At 35.7% G+C, this 27,326-nt stretch overlaps 1 protein-coding gene across 1 annotated transcript in view; it reads right to left on the bottom strand.

Moving 5' to 3' along the window:
* Positions 1 to 11,813: 11,813 nt before the first annotated feature.
* The window catches only part of TACR3 (tachykinin receptor 3), a 103,465-nt gene continuing 87,952 nt past the window's right edge, over positions 11,814 to 27,326 (bottom strand). Inside the window, exons 4-5 of the mRNA XM_079154703.1 lie at positions 14,875 to 15,071; positions 11,814 to 12,955 (exon numbers count right to left, since the gene is read on the bottom strand). Coding sequence (XP_079010829.1) covers positions 12,643 to 12,955; positions 14,875 to 15,071 — 510 coding nt within the window. The 3' untranslated portion in view covers positions 11,814 to 12,642. The remainder of the gene's footprint in view (positions 12,956 to 14,874; positions 15,072 to 27,326) is intronic.

The following is a 27,326-nucleotide window of genomic DNA, read 5'->3' as shown; positions in this document are numbered from 1 at the left end:
AAAAACAGCAGCTATCTATTTGGTATATTGATTTCAGTTCATTTGACTATATACCCCCAAGTAGGATAGCTATATCATGAAAAGTTATGTCTCTTTATAGTTTTTAGAGAAACCATAATGATTTTACTAATTTATATTTCTACCAATAGTGTATAAGAGTTCTTTTTCTCCACGTCCTCACTAGCATTTTATTTATTTATTTATTTCAGTAATAGCCATTCTAACTGTGTGAAATTTCTCTGATGTCAAAAAATATTGAGCACCTTTTCATATACTTGTTGGCCATTTGTATTTTTATGTTTGCTCACTATTTGCCCAATTTTTAATTGGATTGCTTCTTATTTTGTTGTTAAATTTTTGAGTTCCTTACATTTTCTGGATATTAATTCTCTGTCCCAGGAATAGTTGGTAAATATCTTCTTTTCACTTTGGTTATTGATTTCTTGCTATAAAGAAGATATTTAGTGTCATATAATTCTTTTTATCAATTTTTGTCATCCCCATTATTGGTGTTAACACAAAAAGACCAGGCAGGACACAAACCTCACAAATCATCTCAGATGTTTATTCAAGAACAAAATTTCATTTCACATGGGAACAGGGGATATAGGGATGAAATGGTGTTGGTGGACCCACTTTCCTGGTGGAAAATAAACCACTGAACAAAGAAAGGGACTGGGTTTATATAGGTTATTGTGAGAGGTGATCTAGTGGGCATATCAGCTTCTCTTGGACATTCAGGATTTTGGGGTCCATTCTATTAATCACTGAAAGTGTCAGTGTGAGGGCTTAGGAATTTAACCTTTCTGGGTAGAGGGTCTGCAGACAGCATCTGGAGAGGATCTGTTTTTGAAGGGGATTACTGCCTTTTAGAGACTGTCACTTTCAGGGTAATTATACACTTTCTGTCTGCAGTTGGCGTCTGGAAAATCTGTCTCTGGAGATGAAGGCTGTCAGTGCATGGCCTTCTTTTTCACTCCCTTCTCCCCATCCACATTATCTTGGGGACTTTTCATTTTCCATATCTAATAATTGGTATTGCAGATCCCTCCTTTGGAATACTGCATAAAGGCAGGGTAAAAGCTAACACTTCCGAGGCTAAGAGTGGTACAAGACAGGTGGAATGGGATGGATGAAATGCAACAGAAAGCACTGTGGTGGGCTGAGGGGGATTCCTGTAGACGAGCAGGGTCTGCTTTAGAGACTGAGGAGCAAATGTCACAAGTTTTTGGATCTCATTAGCCTGGATTACTAATCTTAAGAAATGATGTCTGATTTGCACATGAAAGACTTTAAAATGAAAGGATCTAATGTTGACAAGGGAAATTTTGCTCTTCTCTTTATCATGTAGTTATAAAAATTTTAATTTTAGCCAAATAATTTCATTCTTTAGTATTTAGTCATATTTGTCATGGTTCACATTTTAGCATCAATTTACTGACTAGGTGGTATGCAAAACTTTCCTTGAGGTTTCTGGGTTATCCCCTTAAGTAACCAGAATTTTGAGTCAGATTCTCTTGCCTGAACCCCTCATAATACTCTTCAGACCCACTGGACCCCCACTGAGCTTTTCCACTTGTTTTCTCCTTTCTAGTGCAAGTTCCCAGTGGCTTCTATGACTACCTACTCTAAAATCAGTAAGTGAATCATATATTCTGAAATATATGATTCTGAAATATATGATTCACTGCACTTGAACACATCCAAGAATTTACGGAGCTCTGCTAACAGAACTTTTGAAGTCACTGCTGTTTTGGAGCACAAAGCTGAGGTTTTAAATGTTCTAGTTTTCCTTAGCCTTGTGTATCAAATCATTGATGAATTTGGCCCCAGGAAAATCTACCCTCAGGCTATTTGGAGGTTTGAGAAGAGGTCACTGAATAACTGATATTTCTAGTTTAGGGTAGTCTTTTTACTTTTTATTTTATTTTTAATTGAAAAATAATAACTATCAATTTATGAGGTACAACCTGATCTTTCGATACACGTATACTATGTAGAAAGATCAAATCAAGCTAATTAGCATATCCTTTACTTCATATATATATATATATATCATTTCCTTGTGATGAAAATAATTATACATAGAGATAGAACAGTGTTCTGATGAATTTTTATTCATGATTTAGGTCCTTTTTTGTAGTTCCAAATATAATTTAGAATTATCTGTGGTTTTTCTTAGTAAAAACTAAAAGAACATTTCATTGGTAATAAAATGTATAGCTAATCAAGAGTTCTTTACTTTGATAACTGAAAACTCGGACCAGTCAGGGTTTCAAGTTCTTTAAGAGGACACTGGGCTGTTCCTCATTGCCTGTGTGACTTGTCACAATCATAGGTGTTACCTTTTTATTTATACAGTGCCTTTGTGAATGTGTCATTACATCTAGATAGTAATTATGTTAATTATTCCTAAGTGTGATATTATTTGCCTGTGAATAGCCAGCTATTCTAACCTTTAAAACCTGTAGCAATTGTTTTTCATATTCACAAATGAGGATAACAATAACCTTGAAAAAACTGGAAGCTTTCACTGTGAATTCAGTTAAAAGAGAATATTCACTTTTTTCCTCAAAATAATGTTCTTTTACATTTTTTACTATTGGTATAGTAGATGCTTATTAAAGAAAATATAATTAATAAAAAAAGAAAAGGAAAATTATAAACTGTGTTTCTACTATCCAAAGACATCTACTTAACATTTAGCTGCATTTTTAAAACAATTTTTTAAAAACAATTATATATATGCATATATATTTATGTTTTAAAATTTCAACTGCTCTTTGTTAAGTAAAACCAAAGTATGGATACAGGTGGAAAGGAAATACCTAAGTTACAGTCAACATAGCAGGTTTATTTAGCCCTCATGTTTGTACATATTACAGCAGAAATCCACCCCCATCTTGCTCTCTTAAGCTACCAGATAGGTCAGAAGATTAATTCACACTGAGTGGAATTATCTCTGGATGTCTATAGAAAGGGCGTAGATTTGAATTCAATATTTCTTTGGGTCATTCTCCCTTCTCTTCAGTATTTCTATTATTTTCCTTCTGCTTATGAAGAATTGACATTCCAACACTTAATAGTCAATTTTTTGCCATTTGTTTTTATCAGTGCTTTAAAATATTATTGCTTATGATCCATGACATATTCTTTGTATAGCAGAATCTAAAAGTTGTAGACATCACACAATTTAATTCAATAGCTATTTTAAAAACAGAAAAAAAAAGATGAAAATTCAGTTGCCGAGTTGGAGGATTTTATACATTCTGAAATATTCCGTTTTTTTTTCTATGGCCTAAAATTTCTCACTCAACAAAACAGACTTCATTCCTAAACATTTGTTCTATCTTTCTCTGCTAGATACAGAAGTAAGTATTTTCTCTGACAAACCTGTCCCAGGGGAACAAATTAAATGCTTTCTCAAATTGGAGCACCAGTCTTCCTTAAATATCAGTATATGATAACTAGGATATTGTGGCAGTCTTTTAAATTTCATACAAGTTATAGCTTAACTTGGTTATTTTGCAGATGGTTCATTTGAGTTAGTTCTGCTGTCAATGTTATTTTCTTCATCATCATCATCATTTACTGTCCAACTCCTCTTGGCCCATGTGGACCTGCACTTCCTGCTGTACCAGGGAACCCAAGTATTACCAACTCTTTCATCTGGGACATGCTGACAACAGGTTCTGAAGATAGTCAATGTCATCTGACTCATAACAGAACTCTTGCAGCTAATGCTGTTCCCCTTCCGGACTTAGGTACTCTCCTCTATATTTTCTTCTCTGTATTTTCTTATCTTGAGGTATTTATAGAAGACTTTCGCCATTCTTAGTGAATGCCCCACATCGGTTTTTGAAGAATTTCTACCTTATGAAACAGATAACTGCTTCACATTTTACAAGAAGAAAATCTGATGCTCATTTTTATTGACCTTGAAGCTAGGGGCAAGCACTTTGGCTTAGGCTGTACCAATCTGATGCAACTGCCATATGCTTTGGGTTGAAAGCTCATGAAGCAAAACAGCATAAAATCAGGAGAATCTATTCCAATAAGGGTGGTGCAACAGTAGCACCAAGATCCAATTTCCAGAGACAAAAGCACCAGCAGTTCCAGCAGCAGTTCAGTTTGGGTAATAATATTGTTAGCGAAACAATAGTGATCGTGTCCACCAATTCTGGTGGCAGTAGCTACCTTAATGATTCCAGGTGTGATTTGTATGTTGCCAGTATTTGCATGGCCCCAGGCTTATTCTTCTGGCTCATACAGAGAGTTTATGAGTTTTATAATGTGATCTATAAAATTCCTTTTGTCTAAGATTACCAGAGTAAGTTTCTATTGCTTACAAATAAAAACACTGAATCCTTGAATTATTTTTTTATGATAAAGTTGGCATCATATTTCGATATCTTTCTGTGTCTGGGGTGAATTCTGCCCATGGATTAAGATGTTTCTAAAGGAAATTTTTATGTATAATTCCAGTTATAGTCATCATAAGGGAAACCATTACTTTAAAAAGCCAGTTGGATTTGTAAAGAAAATTGGGTTTTCTCAAATGCAATCTGTAAAAAATAAAAAAATAAAAAATAAGAATAATAAAAAAGAAAATTGGTTTTTCCACTGTTTTGAAAGTTCTTTAAGGACCAACTTTTTTGCTTGTTGATTTGATAATTTTGTTTCACAAGACTTTTTAAAAAGTCTTGACAGAGGTTTGATGTTTTCATTAGACTTTTACTCCTCGAGAACCTTATTCTTTAAAAAAATTTTTTTTGATGTATTTTCACACTTAAAGTATTCAATTTAGTGGTTTTTAGTATATTTACAGATTTGTCCAACTGATACAATAATCTGATTTTAGAATATTCTCATTAACCCAAAAGAAAATTTGTATTCATTAGCAGTTACTACTCTCTCTCTTTTACCTTCCTCTCTCTTCTAGCATTAGGTAACCTGGAACCTAAGAATCTACTTTATTTCTCTGTGATTTACCTATTCTGTTCATTTCCTGTAGCTGGAATCATGTAGTATGTGGTCATGTGCTGCTGATTTCTTTCATCTAGCATTTGGATTTGAGGTTCATTTATGTGCTGGCACAGACCAGTATTTAATTGTTTTCATAGATTGCCAAATATTTGATTTTACTGGAATTCTCTTTTATCTATCTGTTAATCAGTTAATAGACATTTGAGTTTGCCTATTATGAACAATGCTGAAATGAACACTTGTGTGCAAGTTTTGAGTGGACTTGTTTTTGTTTCTTCTTGGGTAGATAACTATGAGTAGAATAGCTAAGGTCTTATGATAGACTGAGGAATTGTCAAACTGTGTGCCACAATGGCTGCACCATTTTACCTTCAATTTAATTTTAATTTACTTATATTGAAATCATTTTATTTCTCCACATTCTTGTCAAACTATGCTATTATCTATCTTTTCTATTTAACTATCCTAGTAGGTGGTATCGTGTTATGGTTTTTATTCATATTTTATTAATATTTTTCATACTGGTCAAATGATTCTGAAGGTTGAGAAATCTCATCTTGCTGTGTGCAAGATGTAGACTCAGGGAGTCTAGTGGAGCAGTTCACCCTGAGTCTGATGCCAGTATGAGGGTAGGGAAAGACTAATATTCTTACTCCATCAGTCAGGCAGAAGGAGCAAGTTCTCCCTTCCTCCACCTTCTGATTTATTCAGATCCTCAATTAATTGGATAATGATCACCCTCATTAGGAAGGACAATTTGCTTCTGTTTTTTTTTTTTTTTTTTTTTTTTTTAACAAGAAACACCTTAGTTACACCCAGAAATCATATTTATCCAAGTGTTTGGGCACCCCAGGATCCAGTCAAACCTACACATACAATGAGCCCTCAGTTGTTTGAGAACAGGCTGCTTAATTTCCATTTCTAACTTGTGAATCTTTCAGTTTTCCTTGTTATTGGCTTCTAGCTTTACTCTATTTTTGCTAGATGGGCTATGTGGTATGATTTCAGTCTTTTTAAATTTTAAGATTTGTTTTATTGAGTAAAATATCATCTATCCTGGAGAATATTCTATGTACATACAGAAGAATGTATATTCTGATATTCTGAGTGGAGGCTTCTATGTATGTATGCTAGCCATCATTGTTCATAATATTGTTCATGTTCTCTATTATAGATTATCTGTCTATATAGTCTCTTAATTAATGAAAGTGTGATTTACCAAACTCCCCAATTATGGTTTAGATGTGAGGTGTCTCCCAAAAGCTCATGTGTGAGATGATGTGGAAAGTTTAGAGGTGAAATGATTGGGTTCTGAGAGTCTTAAACCAGTGAATTAATTCTCTCGTGGGATTAACTGCATGGTAACTGAAGGGCAGGTAGGATATGGCTGGAGGATGGGGCACTGGGTGCATGCTTTTGGAGCATACATGTATTTTGTCTCTGGAGAGTGAAGCCTCTCTCTGCTTCCCAATCATCATGTGAGCCACTTCCTTCCACCACACTCTTTTGCCATGATGTTCTGTCTTACCTCAAGCTCTGAAACTCTGAGGAATGGAGCCTTAACTGGGTAGTAACTTTAGACAGGTAGGGTGTGACTGGAGGAGGTGGGTCATTGGGCACCCTGTTCTGTACAGACTCTTTCTGCTTTCTAATTGTCATGTCCTGAACTGCTTTCTTTCCCATACACTTCCACTGTGATTCTATATCATCTTGGGCCCAGAGCAATGAAGTTGGCCATCTGTGAACTGAGACCTCTGAAACTGTAAGCCCCAAATAAACTTTTCATTCTCTAATTTTATCTTGTTGGGCACAGCAATGAAAAAACTGACCAATGATTACAATTATTCATCTGTTTTTATTTGCTTTTGTTTCATTTATTTTGGAACTCTGTAGTTAGTTCCATGTCCATAATTGTTATTTCTTCCTGATAACTTGAGCCTTTAATCAAAATATGTCCTTCTTCATGTCTTGTAACAGTTTTTTTTAATTAAAACCTATTTTGTCCATTGTTATATGGGTACCACAGTTCATTTTGGTTGCTTTTTACATGAAATATAATTTTCCATCCTAAGAACATTCTTCCCTACTTTTTATCCTTAGTTTTTAATACCTTTCATAAAATTTAGGTAAATTTCAACTATTACTTATTCAAATATTTTTTCTGTCCTCTTTCCAATTATCTGAATTTCCATATGGGACTTCCAATTTGTATATTGGTCTGCTTGATGACATTCCATATATTCCTTTCATTCTCTTCACTTTTCTTCATTCTTTCCTTTATATGCCTCAGTCTTGATAATTTCAAGTACCCTATCATCAAATTCTTCCTTTCTTCTGTCTGTTCAAATACTGTTGAACCCCTCTAGAGAATCTTTCACTTTACTTGTTCTTTACAGCTCCAGAATTTCTGTTTAGTTGGTTTTTAGAAGTTCTATTTCCTTATTGCTATTATCATTTTTTTGGTAACAATTTGCTGGCTTACTTTGGTTCTTTGTCCTTGGTTTCCTTGAACTCTTCCATCATATTAAAGATAGTTATTATAAAATATTTGCCTAATAAGTTGACTAGAGCAGAGGAATACTAAATATACTTTAAAAGTGTGGAGGATTTCCTACTTTGGGTATATGATAAGCTAATAAAGACATCTTGCTACTCTTTCTCCTGTTATAATTAATTGGTAGGGGATGCTTGGCTTGTAATTGAAGTTGGACTGAGAGATTAGGTCAGGGAAGATGTACTTGTAACTGCTAGAATCATAGGCAGTGAGGGTTATTGCTGCTACCTGAACTGGAAATGTTCCTGGGCACTGTTGCTCTGAACACCAGGCAGGAGACATTAAGATTTCATTTGGTGGGGCTTCAAAGTAAACTTAGAAAATGTTCTGCTTTTCTTCCCTCATCTATCATCCTTTGATGTTTAACATTCTTATTTTTGAACCTACATATCACTGTACCTAACTGCATCTTTCTAAAGAAGTGGATTTAGTTTTACATGCTGAAAGGCACTCCTTCTGTTGATTGGCCACGTCCAATCCTTTACCTATACAGTTTTCCCATACTCAGGGACCAGGGACAGACAGCAAATTCCCAGAACACAGGTATACAACCCATGAGTTATCATTGGAACTCTGAAAACAGCCTAGGGCCAAGTGACAAAAGGCTGTAAGTCTAGCCATGGCTCCTCAAAGAGCTTTGGATGAAGGTGGAATGCTACAGGCAAAAAAGGGTTTCTCTAATATTTTCCTACAGTCAATAATAATGATGATGTTTGAAACATTGTTTTTTCTGGTTGGCTTTGTCCTATTAACGTATTAGCTCATTTAAGCCTCACATTAGCTGAGGAAATTAATTATTGTTTTTCCTTTTCATACTGGTACATTAAGTGAGGCTCAGAACAGAGAATCACTCACTCAAAGTCCCCCAGATAACCATTAGTGGGCTCAAATTTAAACTGGAGTCTGTCGCTGGGAATAGGCTGCATGCCATAGTTATAAAATGCTCTATGCTCAACTACATATGCTTTAGGCTCTATTCCAGTGCACTTTCTGCTACACCCTCTATAGAACATTTTTTCTATACCTTGATAACTTTGTTCCCTTAAATGCTTTATCTGAATCCAGGCAACTTATGAACTAGACATTTTTATGAGAAAAAGAAAGGAAGGAAGCACAATGTTGTTTTGTGTGATAGTTTGGTGACTATATTTGCAAAAGGTAAGACACTCCATAACATATGTCTTAATAATCAATAGGAAAATTGGGATTTTTAATTTTTCATATTATTTTTAATGTATTTGAAGAAAAATATAGAAATTAAATCTATTACATATTACCATATACACAAAGGACATGAATTTATTAAACATACTCAGTATAATTTCCACAACTTGAAAATACTATATTCACTAGCTATGACTTTTATGTACATTTATTTCTTGTATACATATATTTTCCACCAGTATATACTAAATAACACAATTAATGACTTTGTATAGCCCTATTGGACATTATTCTCCATTCCTGTTTGGCCTGAAGGGAAATTATTACAATCTTATTATTCTACTGGGCCGATGTCATACTTGATTTCCTTAATTTTTGGCATACCATCAAAGACAAATTGAACTCAAATTGTTACTGTTAGATGTTTAAGTGCAAATTTATATTTGATGGAGTAATTTACCAGACACCAATCAAAGATTTTCCAGGTAAATTCTGTAATAACAAAAATTGTATAAAATTTTGAGCTGGCCAGCATGAATTTTTCACATTTATCTTATGTTTCTTTGGTTTGATACTAAGCTTCTTGGTATTTTGTGTGGGTTATAAGGTTGGAGGTTCTTTGAAGTCAGAACTCTGTTTATAAGAGATTTTCAGGAACTGGAACAGAATATGAATTTGACTGCTAGGTCAGAAATGTCAATATCATGAGGTTGGGAGGTGGATTAATGCAACAACATACTGAACCACCAAAAAACCCCCAAAAGATATTAAATAAAAAATGATGTTAGATTGGATTCTAAGAATCATGTTTGTTTTAATGCTTTTCCCTTGCAGATAATTTCAAATACCTTGTAAAGATGTAAAATAATAAAAATAGAACACATATCTTCATTTTTTTCTTTTAAAAAGAGAATACTTAAAATGATGCAAGTTTTCTCTCAAAATATTTTAGACTTTTCTGATTTGATCTAAATCTAAAAAACAAACAAACCATGATATTTTATCTATCTGCCCAGTATTCTGAGTCAGTGTGTGTTGAAACAATGAAGATGATTCATGTTGAACTTTAACATCAGCATACTGTAAATTTTGGAGGCAAATTCTTCTAAAACCTGGCAAATATGAAACACCAATTTAAAAGTGATTTTTCATTTATTTAGAGTGTTACTGTTGAAACTGATTTCCATATGTACTATTCTGTAATCCTCAGTGTCAAGATTCAGATAAAAAATGTAAACTCTTACCTCTTCCATTCACTTACTTTTTTTAACTTAAAATCTGCCTTGTAAATCTTGGTTTAAGAGTCATGAATACTGAATGAGTGATGTCAATTTTCCTTAAAAAGTATTAAAAAGATACCATCAGACCTCAAGTATTCCTGTCGTACTGGAAGGGATGGTGTTCAGTGGAGGAACAGCAAACTACTCAAGAAAAAAAAATTCAAACGAACAAACAAAACAACTGATTAGGGCAATATTTTTACTCAGAAATGTCTTAACAAATTCCACTGAATTTTCCTAACAGGTGTGAAGGCCAGGAGTTATATTTTTCAAGTGTACTTTGGTGGCGGATGATGACATGAAATTTTTGAAGGCCAAACTTCGACTTATATTCTACAGCTAAATATGGTCCATCTGTCCTATACATTAATTATGCCAGGCTTATATCATTCACATATTTAAGAAGAAAATTACACCTGATTTTACATACTAGACTTTTTCTTGACATTTTTACATTTTATAAGCATTAACATTTTTAAGAATGAATATTTAAAGGCATTTATATTCAAACAATTAGATACTAAATAATAATAAAATTGATCATCTAACACATGCACACAAGCTTCCTGGACTTTACTGAGCTATTAGTGACAACCCTCTAATTGCCACTTATTGTTTCAGAATTAATTTTGAATTTAATTTTTAAAGTCATTACATTTATTATACAATTGTATGTGCCTGCACACTCATATATGTGTCCATTTGTTTACTGGTGTCATTAAAAGAAATTGCACTCAAACACATCTGGTTAGGTTATTTAAACTTTTAACACTTTGAGCAATTGGATATTTCTGAATTTGGCTCCAAAATAGGGAGGAGAATTGAGCGATTAATATGATGGTTATAGACCATGATTTGCATTGAATAATTGCTTTTATCCTGTTCTTCAAAGATACTGGTTCTAATATTGATGTAAGCATATCAATCAAGTAATATGTTATACATAATTTATTTGGACAATTTAAAAAACCTAATGATACTTTAAAGAAATTTTTACTACACATCCATATTTTCACAAAGTTTGTAACTTATTGGACAGGATTGACAGTATTACCAATTTAAGAAAAGATGATTATAAGGACTGAGGTCTAGAAAGATAAATTCTACACTCAAGTGTTCCTTGTTTTGTTATGGGTCTCAGAAATGTACCTACATATCCATTATCTGTTTTTATCTGTCTATCAATCATCTGTCAACAAATTTTCTTGTAATGAAAGGGTTGGTTCTTAAGGCTCATTGCCTTATTTCTTTCCAGAGAAAGTTGGGATTAGCTAAACAAGGAAGAGGTCTTTGTATGGAAGGGTGGGTGTTATTTTCTAACTTACCTGACATTAATTAGTTCATACGTATCCAAACTATTGTAAAGGTATTGTTTCCAGCACTTGACTTACCTCTCTACATCTTTTCTGATTTACTTGTATGTATAGTAGTATTTTTCAGCTACATTTTCTTCAACACCTACAATTTTTTTTCCCATAGAATTGGTACTTGAAACATATTCTGATATGTTCCCTGAGCCCCTGCTTCTTTTTAAATAAGAGAAATAGAAAAGCACATAGTATAGCTGATAAAGTTAAATCTAAAGTTTTTACTTGGGCTACAGGTGACAAGTATCTGCTTTTGAAACTGGTAGATGCTCCTGTCTTTTCATTCCTATGAATGACCATCTGTAGTTCTTGTCTAATAATTGGTAGCCAGTTGTAGAGGCAAATGGGATTCTGCATTCTTTTGTGTTATATAATCTACCTAATTTTTAAAAAATCTGTGAAAAATAAAATAGAGGATTCTAGGAATTTTCTTTGTCTATTTAAGGTCCTAAAGTTGACTATATCATAGATTAGCATTTAAAATACATAGTCAAGATCAGATGACTATTTTTCCTTTTGAAGTCACTTTCTCAGAAAAAATAATTCATAGATATGTCTATCTACCTAATGACTTGATGGGGTTTCCTTTTCAGTTAAATGTCTTGCAGGAAATCTTTAAACCTTTAAAAGCTTTCATTCCACAAAATGAATTTTCTTTAAAAAAAGGATTTTTATTACTTCCTACTTTTTGAGGTTCATTTTCCATCCCTCTTATGGGAAAATGAGTCATTGAACTTTTCCATTCTATAGCTGTAGATGAAAAGTTTCATTTTATGTAGAATTTGTTTTTCCTCACTCATAACATTTTTTTTTTTCTTTTTCTTTTTTTGCGGTGCAGGGGATTAAACCCAGGGCCCTGTGCTTGCGAGACAAGCACTCTACCGACTAAGCTATATCCCCAGGGCACTCATAACGTATTTTAAACCTTCTTGAATCTTTTGGGAAAACTGTATGTTATGTCTGTCATTTTAATGTCACAAATACATACTGCAATTTTTAAATGAGAGAAACTGGATAATTGACAAGTATTTTTTAGATACATATTTTTGCTGCATATAATAATTTGGAGTTTGAAAGAATGTACTTCCATCCACTTCATTTTATTTTGGGGGGGGGGTGTCTGTTAGTAGTGCCTTTGTTATATTTATATGCTATCTTTCTTAAGCATAGCTGCCTGAAAAAGGTGCCCTCCTACTTCCAGAGTGTATGTAGAGCAAGACTGATAGGAGGATGGGGACCTGTGCTGGCACCAGGATGGCCTCACACTAATCTTTCAACTCAGGAAATGTCCTTAAGAATACTCCTCCACAGAGGTATAGGGTGAGCTTATGAAACTTGAAGTGGTGGAGGCAGACTTGGAATCCCTGTGGGAGCAGCCATTGACGCTGGGGTCTCGTGGAGTTACTCTCTTCTTCCGAGCGGACTTGGTGGCGTCGGTGTCACTGGGGTCGAACACCACGGTCATGGACTCCATCCTGGTCACGGTGTAGAGGCTGCTTTGCCGAGTTGGATGAAACCTGGTGGTTTTGAGCTCTAGCTCATCATAGCTGGAAACTTGGATGAAAGGACACCAGCGGAATGCTCTCTTGAATCCTGCTCGAAATCTGAGGAGAAGAGAGCCACAGAAAGAAGTCATGTTTTCAAGTAGACCTTTTCTCCAGCTGCTGTAGGAAACCTTACTGAAGGCAGTTAAGCCAACTCTTGTTTTTGAATTTGATTTTCTACCTAAACTCGGAATCTATGTATTACAATTAGTCTTTTGTGTTCTTGCTTGAATAGAGTCTTAATTTCCCATCACTGAGAAGGAATTCATCAAATATCAAAGGAAGAGCCTCAGGTTTTCCATACGCCAAAGAAACTAGTTCTCTACACTAACCTTATACATTTGCATAAGTGTAATTGAATCAGGCTGACTGGTTGTAGCACTTAAAATGGAATACTGTGTTTAAAAATAACTTCTCCACAAATAATTACCATTTATAAATTTAAGCATCATTTAATGGTAGGATTAATTGTTAATCTGAATGGTTTTTACCTAATCATATGTCAAAGGGTGAAATTCTTGTTTTGGTAGATGATTAAATGGAGTTTAAAAGCAGAGTATTGCTTGTGGGGTGGCTTAAATTGAGATATGGCTTACGCAATTAGTGAAAAATAAGAGTTAATTAAGTATTTAACAAACTTAAGGCACAGTATGGTGGAGCCCCAACTGGGAAGAGAGCTTAGGATTTAGCTTACGCAGTTACTTCTACAAAGACCCATTTCTATTAGTGCATAAAACACATTGGTTTATTAAGGGAATTGTCAATTTTGTGAAATTTAGTTATATCCCTCTATGTGTGGGAACATACAAACGAGGTTTTTTTTTTTTTTTTTTTTTTTTTTTTTTTTTTTTTTTAATCTGGAAACCACATTTTACCTTTCTTCTAGTCTTAGGTTTGACAATAATTGTCTCTATGGGCTTTTTTTTGTTTGTTTGTTTGTTTTTGGTGCCAGGGATTGAACACAGGGGTGCTTAATCACTGAGCAACATCCCCAGTCCTTTTTATTTTGAGAAAGAGTCTTAAGTTGCTGAGGCTGGCCTTGAACTTGTGATCCTCCTACCTCAGCCTGCCAAGCTGCTGAGATTACAGGTGTGCACTGCCACAGTCAGCCAAGTGTCCCTGTTTTTTAAAAAACTTGATGAACATCCTTCCCTTGCTGCTTGACTTCTTCACATTCCATCTCCCTGAAAGCTGCACCCTCCAGAAATCACCTCTCATCGTTTTGTGGGAAGGAGGACTATGATTCTCCTCGTTTCTTCTGTACATTATATCACCCTCACAGCAATATCTATTTTGTCTATGAGACATCTTTTAACAGAGCCCACTCACATACGCCATCATCTCTCCATCTTATAGAAATTATCTATGAATCTAGGAAGTACTTTTATTATCTTGAGGAGGATTTGAGCACATTTTCTTTTCTTTCTTTCTTTCTTTCTTTTTTTTTTTTTTTTTTGGTTCTGGGGATTGACCTCAGGGGTACTTGACCACTGAGCCACATCCCCAGGCCTATTTGGTATTTTATTTAGAGACAGGGTCTCACTGAGTTGCTTAGCAACTTGCTTTTTTCTGAGGCTGACTCTGAACTGGTGATCCTCCTGCCTCAGCCTCCCAAGTCACTGGGATTATAGATGTGTGCCACTGTATCCAGCTTGAGCACATTTTCAGTTTACCTCTTTTAATTATTTCTTTTTCCTTGGTAGGTAAAATTATGAAGAGTTTGGAGGGAGAAGTGGCCCCATATACAAAATGCCCAATTATAACCTCTTCGAGCACTGTTTTGAACATGTAATTTTAAAATGTGACATTTTGTGAAGTAGGGTGAACTCTTTAAAAACAAAGCTCTGTGCTCCTCTCAGCGGATCTTTACATTCTCCCGTCTTTCTGTATTTTAAGTCAGTCCCAAGAAACAGGCACAACATGTACTTGCAGCAAAGGCAGGGTGACAAGGAGCTTGCACTGGGTAGGTTCATTTTTACCTCTTATTCAGACAACAGTAGATGATGGGGTTGTACATAGTCGAGCTCATTGCCAGCCAAAAGCTGGCCAGGTAGACCTGCTGGATGTATTTCCATCTGTTTAACTGTTGATAGATTGCAGTGAGAATGAAGTAAATATGATAGGGTAACCAGCAGATGGCAAATGTCACCACGACAATGATCATCATTTTCACAACCTGGGAAGAAACAAAGAAGTCATTTTGGCAAATTAAAAAAAAAAAAATTAGGCATAATAGTTCCAATACCTTACTGCAAATCCTATTTTTCTACCAATATAATTAAATACATCAAATACACAGTATGCTTAAGGAATATCAATATATTAAAAACTGGTGAATATTACCACATAAATGCATGTGTGTATACACACATATATGTAAAGATATACTATATACATGCACACATAAATATGTGAACATATTTACATATATGTGTATATTAATATGTATGCATATGTGTATATATATTCTTATATTTCTCATTGTTAGTCTGCTAAATTTGTGTGTGTGTGTATATATGAAAGAGAGATAGCTAGTTAGCTAAGGTAAATCTCAAGAAAGTATAAAGTAGATTGGGTCAAATTTTTGTTTCTACCTACGCAAATGAATGAAAAGCACTAATCCAAACATAAACAAATATATTTTAATTGACCTGAAGAAAGTAAGTATTTCCAGAATCTTATAGAGCCTGGGTAGAAAGAAATTAGACATGGCTATGCTACACTGCCAAAAGGAGACATTTATTTAGAGAAACTGATTAAGTTACTCTGGAAGGACATTGCTGCAAAGGTTGGCCTGGTTCTTTTTTATTGATTATAGTCTGTCCAATAGTTTAAAAATATTCAGATTATCTTAATACCATGCTCACTATGAAACCTTCTGAATATTAATTTGGTTTATTTTATAGTATTTTATTGGGGAAGGTTTCTCTGAATAGTGACTATGAATGCTCACAATAGTCTGAGGAAATTTCACTAACTTTAAAATATGTAAATAGGCAAATGTTATACAACTGATAATTAGCCATCAGCTCTTATGAGTTTTGAACCATAGGTCAAAGTTTTGAACCATAATATCCTGGAGAACTCTGGCCTATGCAGAGACATGTTTAAGCAGCAATAAGATAGCAGCTGGCGTTGAGCCAAGAGGTGGCGCATAATTAGTGTTAATACAGCGTGATCTCTTATGACCTTTTGCCTAATTAGTTAATGTTGCCTTTGTGCTAGTGGTCAACAGTTGTTCCTCATTCTTTCTTGATTGGTACCGTGGGGCATGCTTCAATTGTGCTAATCCTAAACTGATTGGCTGCCTTAGTTATATAAGACATTCTCTTCACCTGGGCGGGGGTTGCAGGCTGAAAGCTGTAGGCCGCACCCCGCACCTCCAAGAAGCGGCCCACCTTTAAGAAGCAGCAGAACTCTAAGAAATAGCTCCTTTGAAAGCATAGCCTCTCTGAAAGCATAGCACCTCTAAAATTAATCAAAGCCTCTCTTCCTCTAAGTAAAACCTCTCTTCCTCTAAGCAAAGTCTCTCTTCTTCTAAGCAAGGCCTCTCTTCCTCTAAGCAAAGCCTCTCTTCCTCTCAAAGCCTCTCTTCCTCTAAGCAAAGCCTCTCTTCCTCTATAAACTAGCGAATAAGCAAGCAAGCAAGGAAGTAGTCCAGATAAAGATAATAAAAGTAGTTCATTCCCAGTCCACCTCCGATAAATTCCCGCAGGATTGTTGCTGTGGGCGGCAACAGGCCTAAGTAAAATGTAACTGTGTAATGTGGTCATGAATTTTGGAAAGAGAACCCTGTACTAGTATGGTCCCTGGTATATTATTGACCATAAATAGATAAAGAATGTATGAATGACAAGTGGCCATGTACAATTTTAACAGGAGGTTGATTAAGAGGATGTTTTGTGAAACTCCTAATAATTTATTTTCTATTTTTCTGTGTCTATAAGAAAAGTAGACTTGAAGTCACTGAATACTGAGCAACATGGCTTTGTGTATAAAATGGATTTAAATTAATATTCTTCAATTATTTCATTTAATATTTCACATTGTTACCTCAGTCTCCTAAATTTGTTCTTTATGGGAATTTGGAAGTCATAAAAAATCAGAATAAGATATATTTAATAAATTACTTTTGATGCTTACCAGCAGTAAGATTAACACAAATCAGAAAATTCTGAAATATGGCTTAAGAGGCATCTTAGAACCAGGGAAATACATTATTCATGAGCTGGACTTGTCATTTGATGGCAAGTTGTGAATTTGGATGAAAGTTGGCAAGGTCAAGAATCATAAGAGACATTATTCTAGAAATAGACAGCATGGAATGGATCAATGTGGAAGGCAAAGCTTCCCTTAGGGTCTGAACACTACCATCCAGGTGACCGTACTGAGTGGATAGAAAATTAGGCATCAAAGCAGAAAATCCAGGTCAATAGCTGACAGATGTCATCACTAGCTACACCATGCAAAGTCATTTGATTTTCTCAGTGTTCTTCAAATTAAAATTTTTTTCCTGAAAAACTACATTCAACTTTCTGAACTTTCAGTCATATATCTTATTCATATATTTGTGAAATCAAAGTCAGATCCATATTTTATATAAGTTTTTATTGTCTTTCAATTTTACATTATGAATTTGAGATAAAGACTAAAAGATTCTACCACTGCAATTCAGGGAACTAAGTTAGGGTCTTTAAAACTCAGACTATTAAATCTTCTTTTATTCCTTCTCATAGTTGATAACACTTGTTAAATATCAGTTGGGCATAGAAAATAATTTTGGGAAATATAATAGAGGATCCATTCCTTACCCTGAAGCTTATAATATAATGAAAAAATAAAAATGTAAAATTCATAGAAATGTGGTGAGTACAAACATTTGTCAAAAAAATTGAAAATACTGTTTACAAAAATGTATGTGTGTTTTAATGAAGAATGGGTGAGCACATACCTGCTAACTATAGGCTTAGGGAGATTAGTCTGAGAGATGGTCCTATTGACATTTTCATTCTTGACTGTGGGAGCAGCTTACTATTTATTAACAAAACAGGCAAGCTCCTGCTCCAGATTATCCTCCCTGACCCTCCCTCTACCTGAGCCCTCTTCTACCAATTATTTCCACTGGCTAACTTCCTCATCTCCTTTAAGTCTTTGCATAATTGTCAATTTTTCTGATTCCTATTTTCACTAGCCTTTTTAAAATTGCAATCTGTCCTTCTAGCACAGTCAGAGGCCCTCACCTTGCTCCTTATTTTCAGTTTAAGTGTTCTGTTTATTCTGCTACTAGAATACAAAAGATCAAAACTTTTCTGCTTGTTTTGTTTACTGATGTATTCTAGGCATCTAGATTGAACTTCACAAGTAATGGGTGATAATTTTGTTTTAATGAAAATGAATATAAGGTGAAAAAAATTGAAATACTGGTTAAGTAAAGTTCAAGATTTCACTCATTCATTAATTACTGGTATCATTTTCTCCCAAAATGTAAAATGAACTTGCATGTATAAAATGACCATGTCAGTGATGGTTATTTCCCATTCTGGCAAATAAATTCCGGTAAAGAGAATGAGTGCAAAAACAATATAAGCATATGTTGTTTCAGTATCTGAAAACACAAAATTTATTCTGAATAAATGTTCAGAGTGAGAAAAGTATAGAAATGAGAGTAAGCGGTTTATGCAAATCCTTTTATATAGACTGACACAAACTGTCAATGCACAAAATTATTTTCCAACAATAGCAAAAAGCTAAAGCTATCAGATTCTTTTAAAGAGGCTTCCAACTATAAACCTGGAAAAAGTCCAGAAAAACATGGACACAATTAAAATGCATGTGGAGGTAGAACAGAGGTTTCAGAAAATTTCTGATTCATGTATGTAGGGTGTTTAGGACCTTCTGGCTAATGATTTAGAAATATATTTGAAGATAGTTAGGAAAAGCCAAAAAGATCCTGAATGTCTCTTCTAAAGTGAAACAATTGTTATATTTTGTTTCTTTATTTCTATTATGTACTCTTACCTCAGCACTCTGCTCACAAAATCTTATAGATTTACTTTAAGTATTGAACTTTTGGGACCCTAGTTTTGATATAATTGCAAAGGTAATCTCTTGAGTGGGAGAAATTGTTTTGCTTTGTGAGATGTTCAAATCACAAAATTGTGATCATCATCCTCATATAATGCCGAGGAAAACCCTGTTTGAAACTACAAAGTTTGAGCAGCAATATATGTGCAAATGCTGTGAGCAGATACCATTGTGTTGTTTGACTGGACAATGATGCTAGACAGTTATGAATGTGAAGTTGAAAAGGAGATTAGTTGGTAGAGTCCTAAAGTCTTGAGATTTTTAGGCAAGATGGGGGTCTGGAATAGAGAAGATTCAAATCTTTCATTGTGTCTTAGCAAATTTTATTGTAACTGGACTTAAAGGTTGATTGATGTTGGGCATTTCTTGAGGATGATAGACATATCCTGCTTCTGAGGCAGTGGGAATTATTTTCCATGGCAACATGTATGTTGTGGACATTTGTTGTCCTTGGTACAGGAAATTACTAGCAGGAAGAGGAAGGAAGGTGGAGACAAGTGATATAGCCCTTATAAAGTTATAGTGCTGCTTTTAGTATTAAGAATCCATTTTAACCATATAGGCTGAATTGAAATGCATATTATAAATTAGTGAGAGTAAACTCTAGTTATGTTTCCTCATGCATCAAAGGGGAAAACAAGTCTCTGATCTTTGTATTGTGTTCAGGTTCGACTGCAATGCCTGCAGCTGTTCTCATCTTTCATATTCAGTTAGAGGAGGATGAATGATTTTAAGGTTTAGGTCATTAAAAAATATCAGTCTAGGAAATGAAATAAAGTACTGCCAACTATTAAAATATCTAGGAGTCATTTTATTCAGTGCAAGATTTATTCTTTCTAAATGTCTGAGATAGAAATAGTTAACCTCACATGACACGAAACTTCTGATCTTGCCAGAGCATCTGATTTGAAGAACTACACCATGAATCACATCCTACCACCTCTCTATACCTTCACTCTGCACAAGTGTCCTGGAAGAGACGATTCCATTTTCTTACATGAAAATTACAGGACTGCTTATTTTAACTACAAATTATTCAGCTAATACAAAGTTCTCAGGTATAAGTAATAGAAAAAAGTGTTAACAAAGAACCTCTACATTAAATCCTACTTCATGGGCTACTTAAGCTTGGCTTTTGGTGCTTCAGTTTCAATGACTACACTTAAGAATTTCAGTCCCAAGAGAGAAAATAAGAACTTAGTAATACTTATGGAAATGAAGCAAGAACAAAGGACAGGCAGTGTAGACAGATGATCAGGTCTGATCGGAAGATGGAAGCTGATTTGGTTTGGGAAGATGGGGACTGCCTCTAATGCCTCCAGAGCCCTTCTCCCTGCTGCAACCTGTTGCCAAGGTGACCTGCCTCCAGGGAGTTGTTCCCCCCAACAAGGGGCTGTTTATGAATGCCTCCTGCCTTCCTGCCTGGATCTCTGGCTGGTTTTGTTCCCACCCTTGCATCACTCTCCTTTGGCCCACCTTTTGGTCACCTGTCACTTTGGTCACCAGTCACTTATGCACTTATATGCAGGGGAGGACAGGCCATGAGAATAAAGAAATTCTAAAATGTATAAGAGGAGCAGGACACCCACACTTCCTTGGATACCCAGCTCTGGGGCCCCTTCTCTGCAGAGAAGTCTGTCTCCATTCTATCCTTAAATAAAACTTGCTTTCTACGCTTGCCTTAGCATTTCTCAGGTGTTCAGTCTTCACATCTGGAGAAACAGAACTGGGCCCAGATTGATTTTCATCACCGGTGGTATCAGAGGACAAGTTGTATGGGTTGGTCCAGAGGACAAGTTGAATTTTTCTAGTAATTTCAGAATTGGGAGAATATAAGCATATTATGTTAATGTCATCCAAGAAACGGAACAGTTACAAAATCCAACTGACATGTACATCCCATTGACAGTAGATTAATGCCTACAAGAAATTAAGTGAAGCCCCCCAAAATGAAAAAACCCTTATGTGCACATATATTTTAAAAAGGACAATATTGCATATATGTATTGTTTTTAATTGTTATGGTTTGGATGTGAGGTGTCCCCCAAAAGCTCACAAGTGAGACAATGTAAGAAGGTTAGAAGAAAAATGATTGGTTTATAGCCTTAATGTAATCAGCAAGTTAATGTGATTAACTGAGTGGTAACAGGAGGCAGGTGGGGTGTGGATAGAGGAAGTGGTTCATTGGGGCGTGGCTATGGAGTATGTATTTTGTATCTGGAATGCAGTCTCTCTCTCTCTCTCTTTCTGCTTTCTAATCATGATGTTGAAGCCAGAATTAAAGACTGGTAGTTAGTGTAAATAGGTGATCAGGTCAAATTGAGAAAATGGAGGCCAGTTTGAATCTGAGAAGTTGGAGACCATCCGTGGGAGATTGAATTGTCAATGTCTCCAGAGCCCTTTGATCACTAAGATTACCTATCTATACTACCTCTCCCAAAAGGTTGCAGACAGGGAGTTGTTAATTAATGCCTCCTGGGCTGTTCCCTGCCTGGATCACTCCATTTGGCCCTGACCCCTGTCCATTTGCTTCTCACCTTTTGGTCATCCCACCAGCATCTCCTAGGCCTAGTCAAGTAGGAGAGAGATAAGGGGGAAGAAGGCAGGAGAAAAATGAAAGTCTAAAATGTATAAAAGGGGCAGGGCGCTCTCACTTCTTAGGATACTAGGATACCAGCTATGGCCCCCTTCCTCCTGGGAGAAGTCTATGTTACTACTTTTTGAATAAAATCTGCTTTCTACGCTAGCCTTGGTGCTTCTCTAGTCTTCAAAATTCAACATTTGAGGAAGCAGAACTTGTCACTGATAACTGGCATTAATAATGTGAGCTGCTGCGCTCTGCCATACTCTTCTACCATGATGTCCTGCCTCACCTCAAGCCCCAAGGAATGGAGCCTGTTGTCTAAGGATTGAGACCACTGAAACCATGAGCCCTCAAATAAACTTTTCCTCCCCTAAAATTGCTCCGGTCAGATCTTTTAGTCACAACCGTGAAAAAACTGATTAAAATATTAATCTACTTCTTTACATTCTATTAGTCCTATTTCACTTTCAGTCTCATTTTATTTTTCCATTGGAAACTTGGTCATTGAGAGCACTGTAAGAGTCTAGGCCTATGATGACTTTAAACCAAAGAGAGGGATGCAGGCACATAAGAGAGATGAATGGCCTTAGAAAAGTATGTATATTAAAGCAGAAGGGGATACAGGTTGGTTTTGTAGGATGATGAAAATAAATTAGAGATAACTTACAGAGGTTTGTTAAGGCCTGAATTGTGTTCCCCTCAAAATTCACATGTTGAAATTCTAATGCCCACTATCTCAGAGCATGACCGTATTTGGATATAGGGTCTTTAAAAAGGTAATTCATTTAAAAATGAAGTACTAGAACCCTAATCCAATATGACTGGTATTATCGTAAGAAGACACAGAGATACACAGAGGGAGGATAGTGTGAAGACATAGGGAGAAGACAGCCATCAGTTTGCCAAAGAGAGAGGCCTCAGAAGAAAGTAACACTGCTGCCCTTTTGGACTTCCAGACTCCAGAATTGTGAGGAGATAAACTTCTGTTGCCTGCACCACCCTGTCTGTGGTATTATGTTGCCCAGCAAACCAATAGAGATTTCAATAATGAGAAATAATGTGCTCCTCTAACAGGTATTTAAAAGTGCGAAAGAAGCTTTGGAACTGGGTAATTGGTACAGGCTGAAAGAACTGGTAAATGTAACAACAATCAAGCCTGGATTGCCTTGAAGACCCTGTTGTTAGAAAGATGGGTTAGCAAGGCAGTTCTAGTGACGGCTGAGAGAGAAAAGGACAATAGAGAAAGATTTCAGAGTCTTAGAGATGTTCATATTGAAACTTGTTAGTACTAAGACCGTTAACAGAATATTGATGGAAATATGAACATCAACGATTCCCCAGCAAAGTCTTTGATGGAAATGCAGAAATATTATTGAACACTGGGATGAAGACTGTTCTTGTAAAGTTGAAAAGAATTCAGCCAAATTGTTCTCTAGTGTTTTGTGGAAAGTAAAACTTGTAAGAGTAATAAACTTGGGTATTTAGCTGAGGAGATTTCTAAGCAAAGCATTGGATGTATAGCTTAGTTTCTCCTTGTTGCTTGTGGTACAGTGTGTGAGGAGAGAGAAAAATTAAAGAATGTATTGTTAGACAGAAAGTAACTAGAACTTAAAGACTTGGAAAATTCTCAGTCTCTCCACATAGAAAGTGAGAAGGGATGTTCTGGAGAGAAAACTGAGGATATGGCTGAACCATCATTTGAGAAAGAGATTACAGAAGAATGGCTTAAGGACCTAACTGGGCATCTCAGCAGAAGACAGTGATAGAGATGAGGTTATTTCAGTAGAAAACTTTGGAAGGTAACAGTTGGGACAAAATAGAAAAGTTGCCAGACTGTTTTGATTTATAGGTTAGGCCAATAGAACTCTTTTGCTGCAACCAGACATTATCCTTCAGGAAAAGGGAAGAAAGACCCCAGAGCAATACTGAGGTTGGCAGAGCTGCCATTGCCACTGTGGGTCCAGAGGACACAAATCGCAGGCAGAGCATGAGGGGTTGAGGCACTGACCAGGGCCAAGGAGTAGAGTTACTGCCCTTGTGGGCCCAGAAGACATAGCATTGAGCTAAAGAGGATTATTCTGAAGCATTAAAATTTAATGAACTCTGTCCTGCCAAGTTTCAGTCTTGCTTGGGACCATTTCCTCTTTCTAATATCTCCCTCTTGGAATGGAAATGTCTATCCTTTGCTTTTTCTAACATTGTAGTTTGGAAGAAGATAATTTAATTGACTTCACAGGATCAAAGCTAGAGAAAAATTTGGTTCAAGAGTGAATCTTACCTTGAGTCTTACCCATACCTCAAAATGATAATATAATGAGATTTTGAATTGAGACTTGTTAATGGAATGAGTGATGATTTGGGGACAATTCAGATGAGGTGAATGCATTCTGCATATGGGAAGGACATGAATCTGGGGTCACCAGAGGGCAGAGTATGACAATTGAATTGTATTTTCCCCAAATTCATATATTAAAGACCCAATCCCCATTAACTCAGAATGTGACCCTATTTGGACACAGATTCATTAAATTAAGAGGTAATTAAATTAAGGTGACTTTATAAGGGTGGGCACTAATCAAATATGACTGGTGATCTTAAGTTAAAGATTAATGAACAGAGGAGGGAAGACCTCGTGAATATACAGGGATGCAGCCACCTGTAAGCCTTAGACAAAAAAACCTACCTTGTTGGCACCTTGACCTCAGACTTCCAGCCTTCGGCATTGTGAGCAAATTAATTTCTGTTGCTTAAGGATAAGGTATTTTGTCATGACAGCCTGAGCAGATTCTCAAATACAGTGTTTGAGATGCTGAGGACAGTGTATTATGTGCTTCGTCCTAGCAAGATAGCGTGCAAAATAGTGCACAGGGTCCCAGTGAAAACAGATATCTTCAGAATGGTTTAGATTGCTTATAGAATTGCTTTCAGCAGTGTATGGGATAGACCAGCAGCTACACTTCCTCAGTTGAACCTATTTTGGGTTATATATTTTCTTCTTCACAAACACCACTTTCCATGCTCATTCCCTTGCAGCAGAAAAAAATGCAAGGTCACAGAAAGCTGGCTTGCCGAGTGAGATGATAGATTTGTTTTAGTTTTTACACAACTCAAAAATCCAATTGAATCTGTCACTGGAGCTTAGATTAAAGAGCAGTCTTCTTGCTGATAGCAAAAGGATTCTTAGTTATCACACTTAAGTATTTACTTTTAAAGGACCAGAGCTGACATGACTTGTTTGCTTTTTGAGTAAGAGAGTTAAAATAGAAAAGAGCCATAAAACAATTTCTGTGGTTTAAAGGGGGAAAAATAGATATGGATTTATTTATTTCAGGGGTCCAAATAGTCAAAACCAATTTCAACAATAATTTTTTGAAATAATTCTCATATACTACAAACATTGGAACAGATTCATATTTTTGATGCAGCTGATAGTAGAAAAGGAAAGAATGTCAAATATGGTTTAAAAATGTGGTCCACTTTATATCTCACAAAGTAACACAAAAATGTAATGAAAGTATGCCATTTATACCATAAAGACAAAATATATCAAAATGCCTACTTATAATGCACTGCAAGAAGGTACTCTTATAATGAGAATGGGAATTTGAAATTTTTTATCAATGTTTTCTGCTCTTATTGGGATGGGTGGGTTTGTTACCCTATAACTTGACAAAATAGACAACAAACTCCTGCCTCTGCATTTCCACCTTCTCTCTTATAAATTCTGGAACATATGGTAGTGTTTTCATACTTTCCATTCTATGCTGTATTTAAGGACTTTCTCTTCTGACCCTTCAAACATCTATTCCCCCATCTTTTCCTATAGTACTGTCCTGTGACCAATTTCTGTTGATGCAGATTCTGTGCTGCTGAATGCAGTGAGAGAAGGGCTTCACTCTATACATCAACTGGGTTGTTCTAACACTGATTTTGAGAATCACAAAGGAAAATACCCCTGATGGTTATTTGGTCCTTTGAAAGAGAGAAGGTCGGAAGATAAGCACTGATGGATGAATTAGTGGAATTGTGTCCATCTTTGACTTTACTAAAAGGCTTAGTGTTTATTTTTAAAAAAATAGAAAATTTCAAATGCCTGAACTTATTAATTTTCATGACAAAATCTTTGACCGTAGAAGTCATTTCTCCAAATTATGGAGAAGATGTAGTCATTTGTTAAGATTCCAAGGAAGTCCAATGACAGGATTATTAGGTTTCTTAAATCCTCACTAGCCAGACCTCGTTTTGCATAAACCCAACTTCTTAGGTTCCTTAGAAATAGACCTTGCTTCTTTCTTCTTTTATTATGCTCATGGGATGCTTAAGTGGGAGGGAATTAACAGCATCATTTTCCTCTAAGGAACATCCCATGTATGCTTTATGTGAGATTTGATATTTTCCTCAAGCAAGAAAGCAGAAGAATGAGAAAAGAAGTTGGACTGATGGTGTGGGTAGCTTGAAGTTGGAGACTGGTTTATTTAAATCTACATGAATATGAACAGATTTCTTTAAATAAAAATTATGAAATAGGGACTCAGTTTTTCCAATCTTTTATGAGCTCTTGTGGTACACCTCATTTCCACATTCTTCAATTATGTAGAGCACATTTGAGAACAAATGGATAGAAAGTATAAATCCTTGGCAATCTCACATATTCATTATACCTGGAAGCCACAAGGAAAGATCTAATAAAAGGATGTTTTAGTTCCAAATAAACAGCTACTGTTATGGGTTCATATCCTTTGAAGTTCACAGAAGAGGAGAACGTCAAGAAAATTTCTGTTTCAGTTTTCTTTTCTGGAAAGAGAGTGGAACAGCTGTGACTACAGTGGCCTGCTGGAAACAGGACAGGGCATCTCTTCCCTCTCTGTCCTGGGAGCTGCATGGACAGCTCTGGTAACTTGAAACTGAGACTGGTCGTTGGAAAGGGCTCTGCTGACAGCCTCGGCCAGAACAACAGATGTTTCGCTATAAGTTGCTATAACTAGTCCTTTAAAAATCCTTCTTATTAATTAATATACTGTAGTCTGAAATGTTGAGCCAGCTGGCATCTCAAGATGCTTTTGCAGTTGACCTTTTATCTTGAACGTGTAAATACTTAATTTGCTTTTCGAAACAGCATAAATCTAAAATATTTAAGATTATGCTTCCTGTACTCAATCTAGTAGAAAAACAAATCAGTCACCAAAAATGAATATATTTTTCTACAATATCTGATGAAGTAAGACAGTGTGGTATGTAAATTATACTGTTATCCTTATGTGTACTTATGGTGAAGTAGATCTACAAAACTTGCACATGCTTCTCCCTTCACCTGGAATGCCCTGATCCTATTTCTTTGCCTATAAAATATTCTACTCTACTGGGCATGGTGGTGCGTGCCTATAATCCCAGTGGCTCAGGAGGCCAAGGAAGAAGGATTGCAAGTTTGAGTTCAGTCTCAGCAACTTAGCGAGGCCCTAAGCAACTTAGTGAGACCCTGTTTCTACAAAAGAAAAAAACAAAGAAACAAAAAAACTCTACTCTTCCTTTGGGAGGTCCTCCTCAAATCTACCTTCTGAATACCCTCTGTTCTTTACTTCAGGCAGGTAGTGTTAGATACTTTCTAATTAGTATAAAATGTCATATGTACATTTGATAACACAGGTACTTGGTATTGTCAAATCTGTTTATCTTTCCTTTGGTCCAGATCAGTGTAAATATGTTATTCATCTTTGTGTCCTCCAGAAATTAGCACAGTTATTGACACTCAGTAAATATCTGTTG

Source organism: Sciurus vulgaris, assembly GCF_902686455.1.
Source record: "Sciurus vulgaris genome assembly, chromosome: 9".
NCBI classification, from domain to species: domain Eukaryota; kingdom Metazoa; phylum Chordata; class Mammalia; order Rodentia; family Sciuridae; genus Sciurus; species Sciurus vulgaris.
This window is presented reverse-complemented; position numbering and strand designations above follow the sequence as displayed.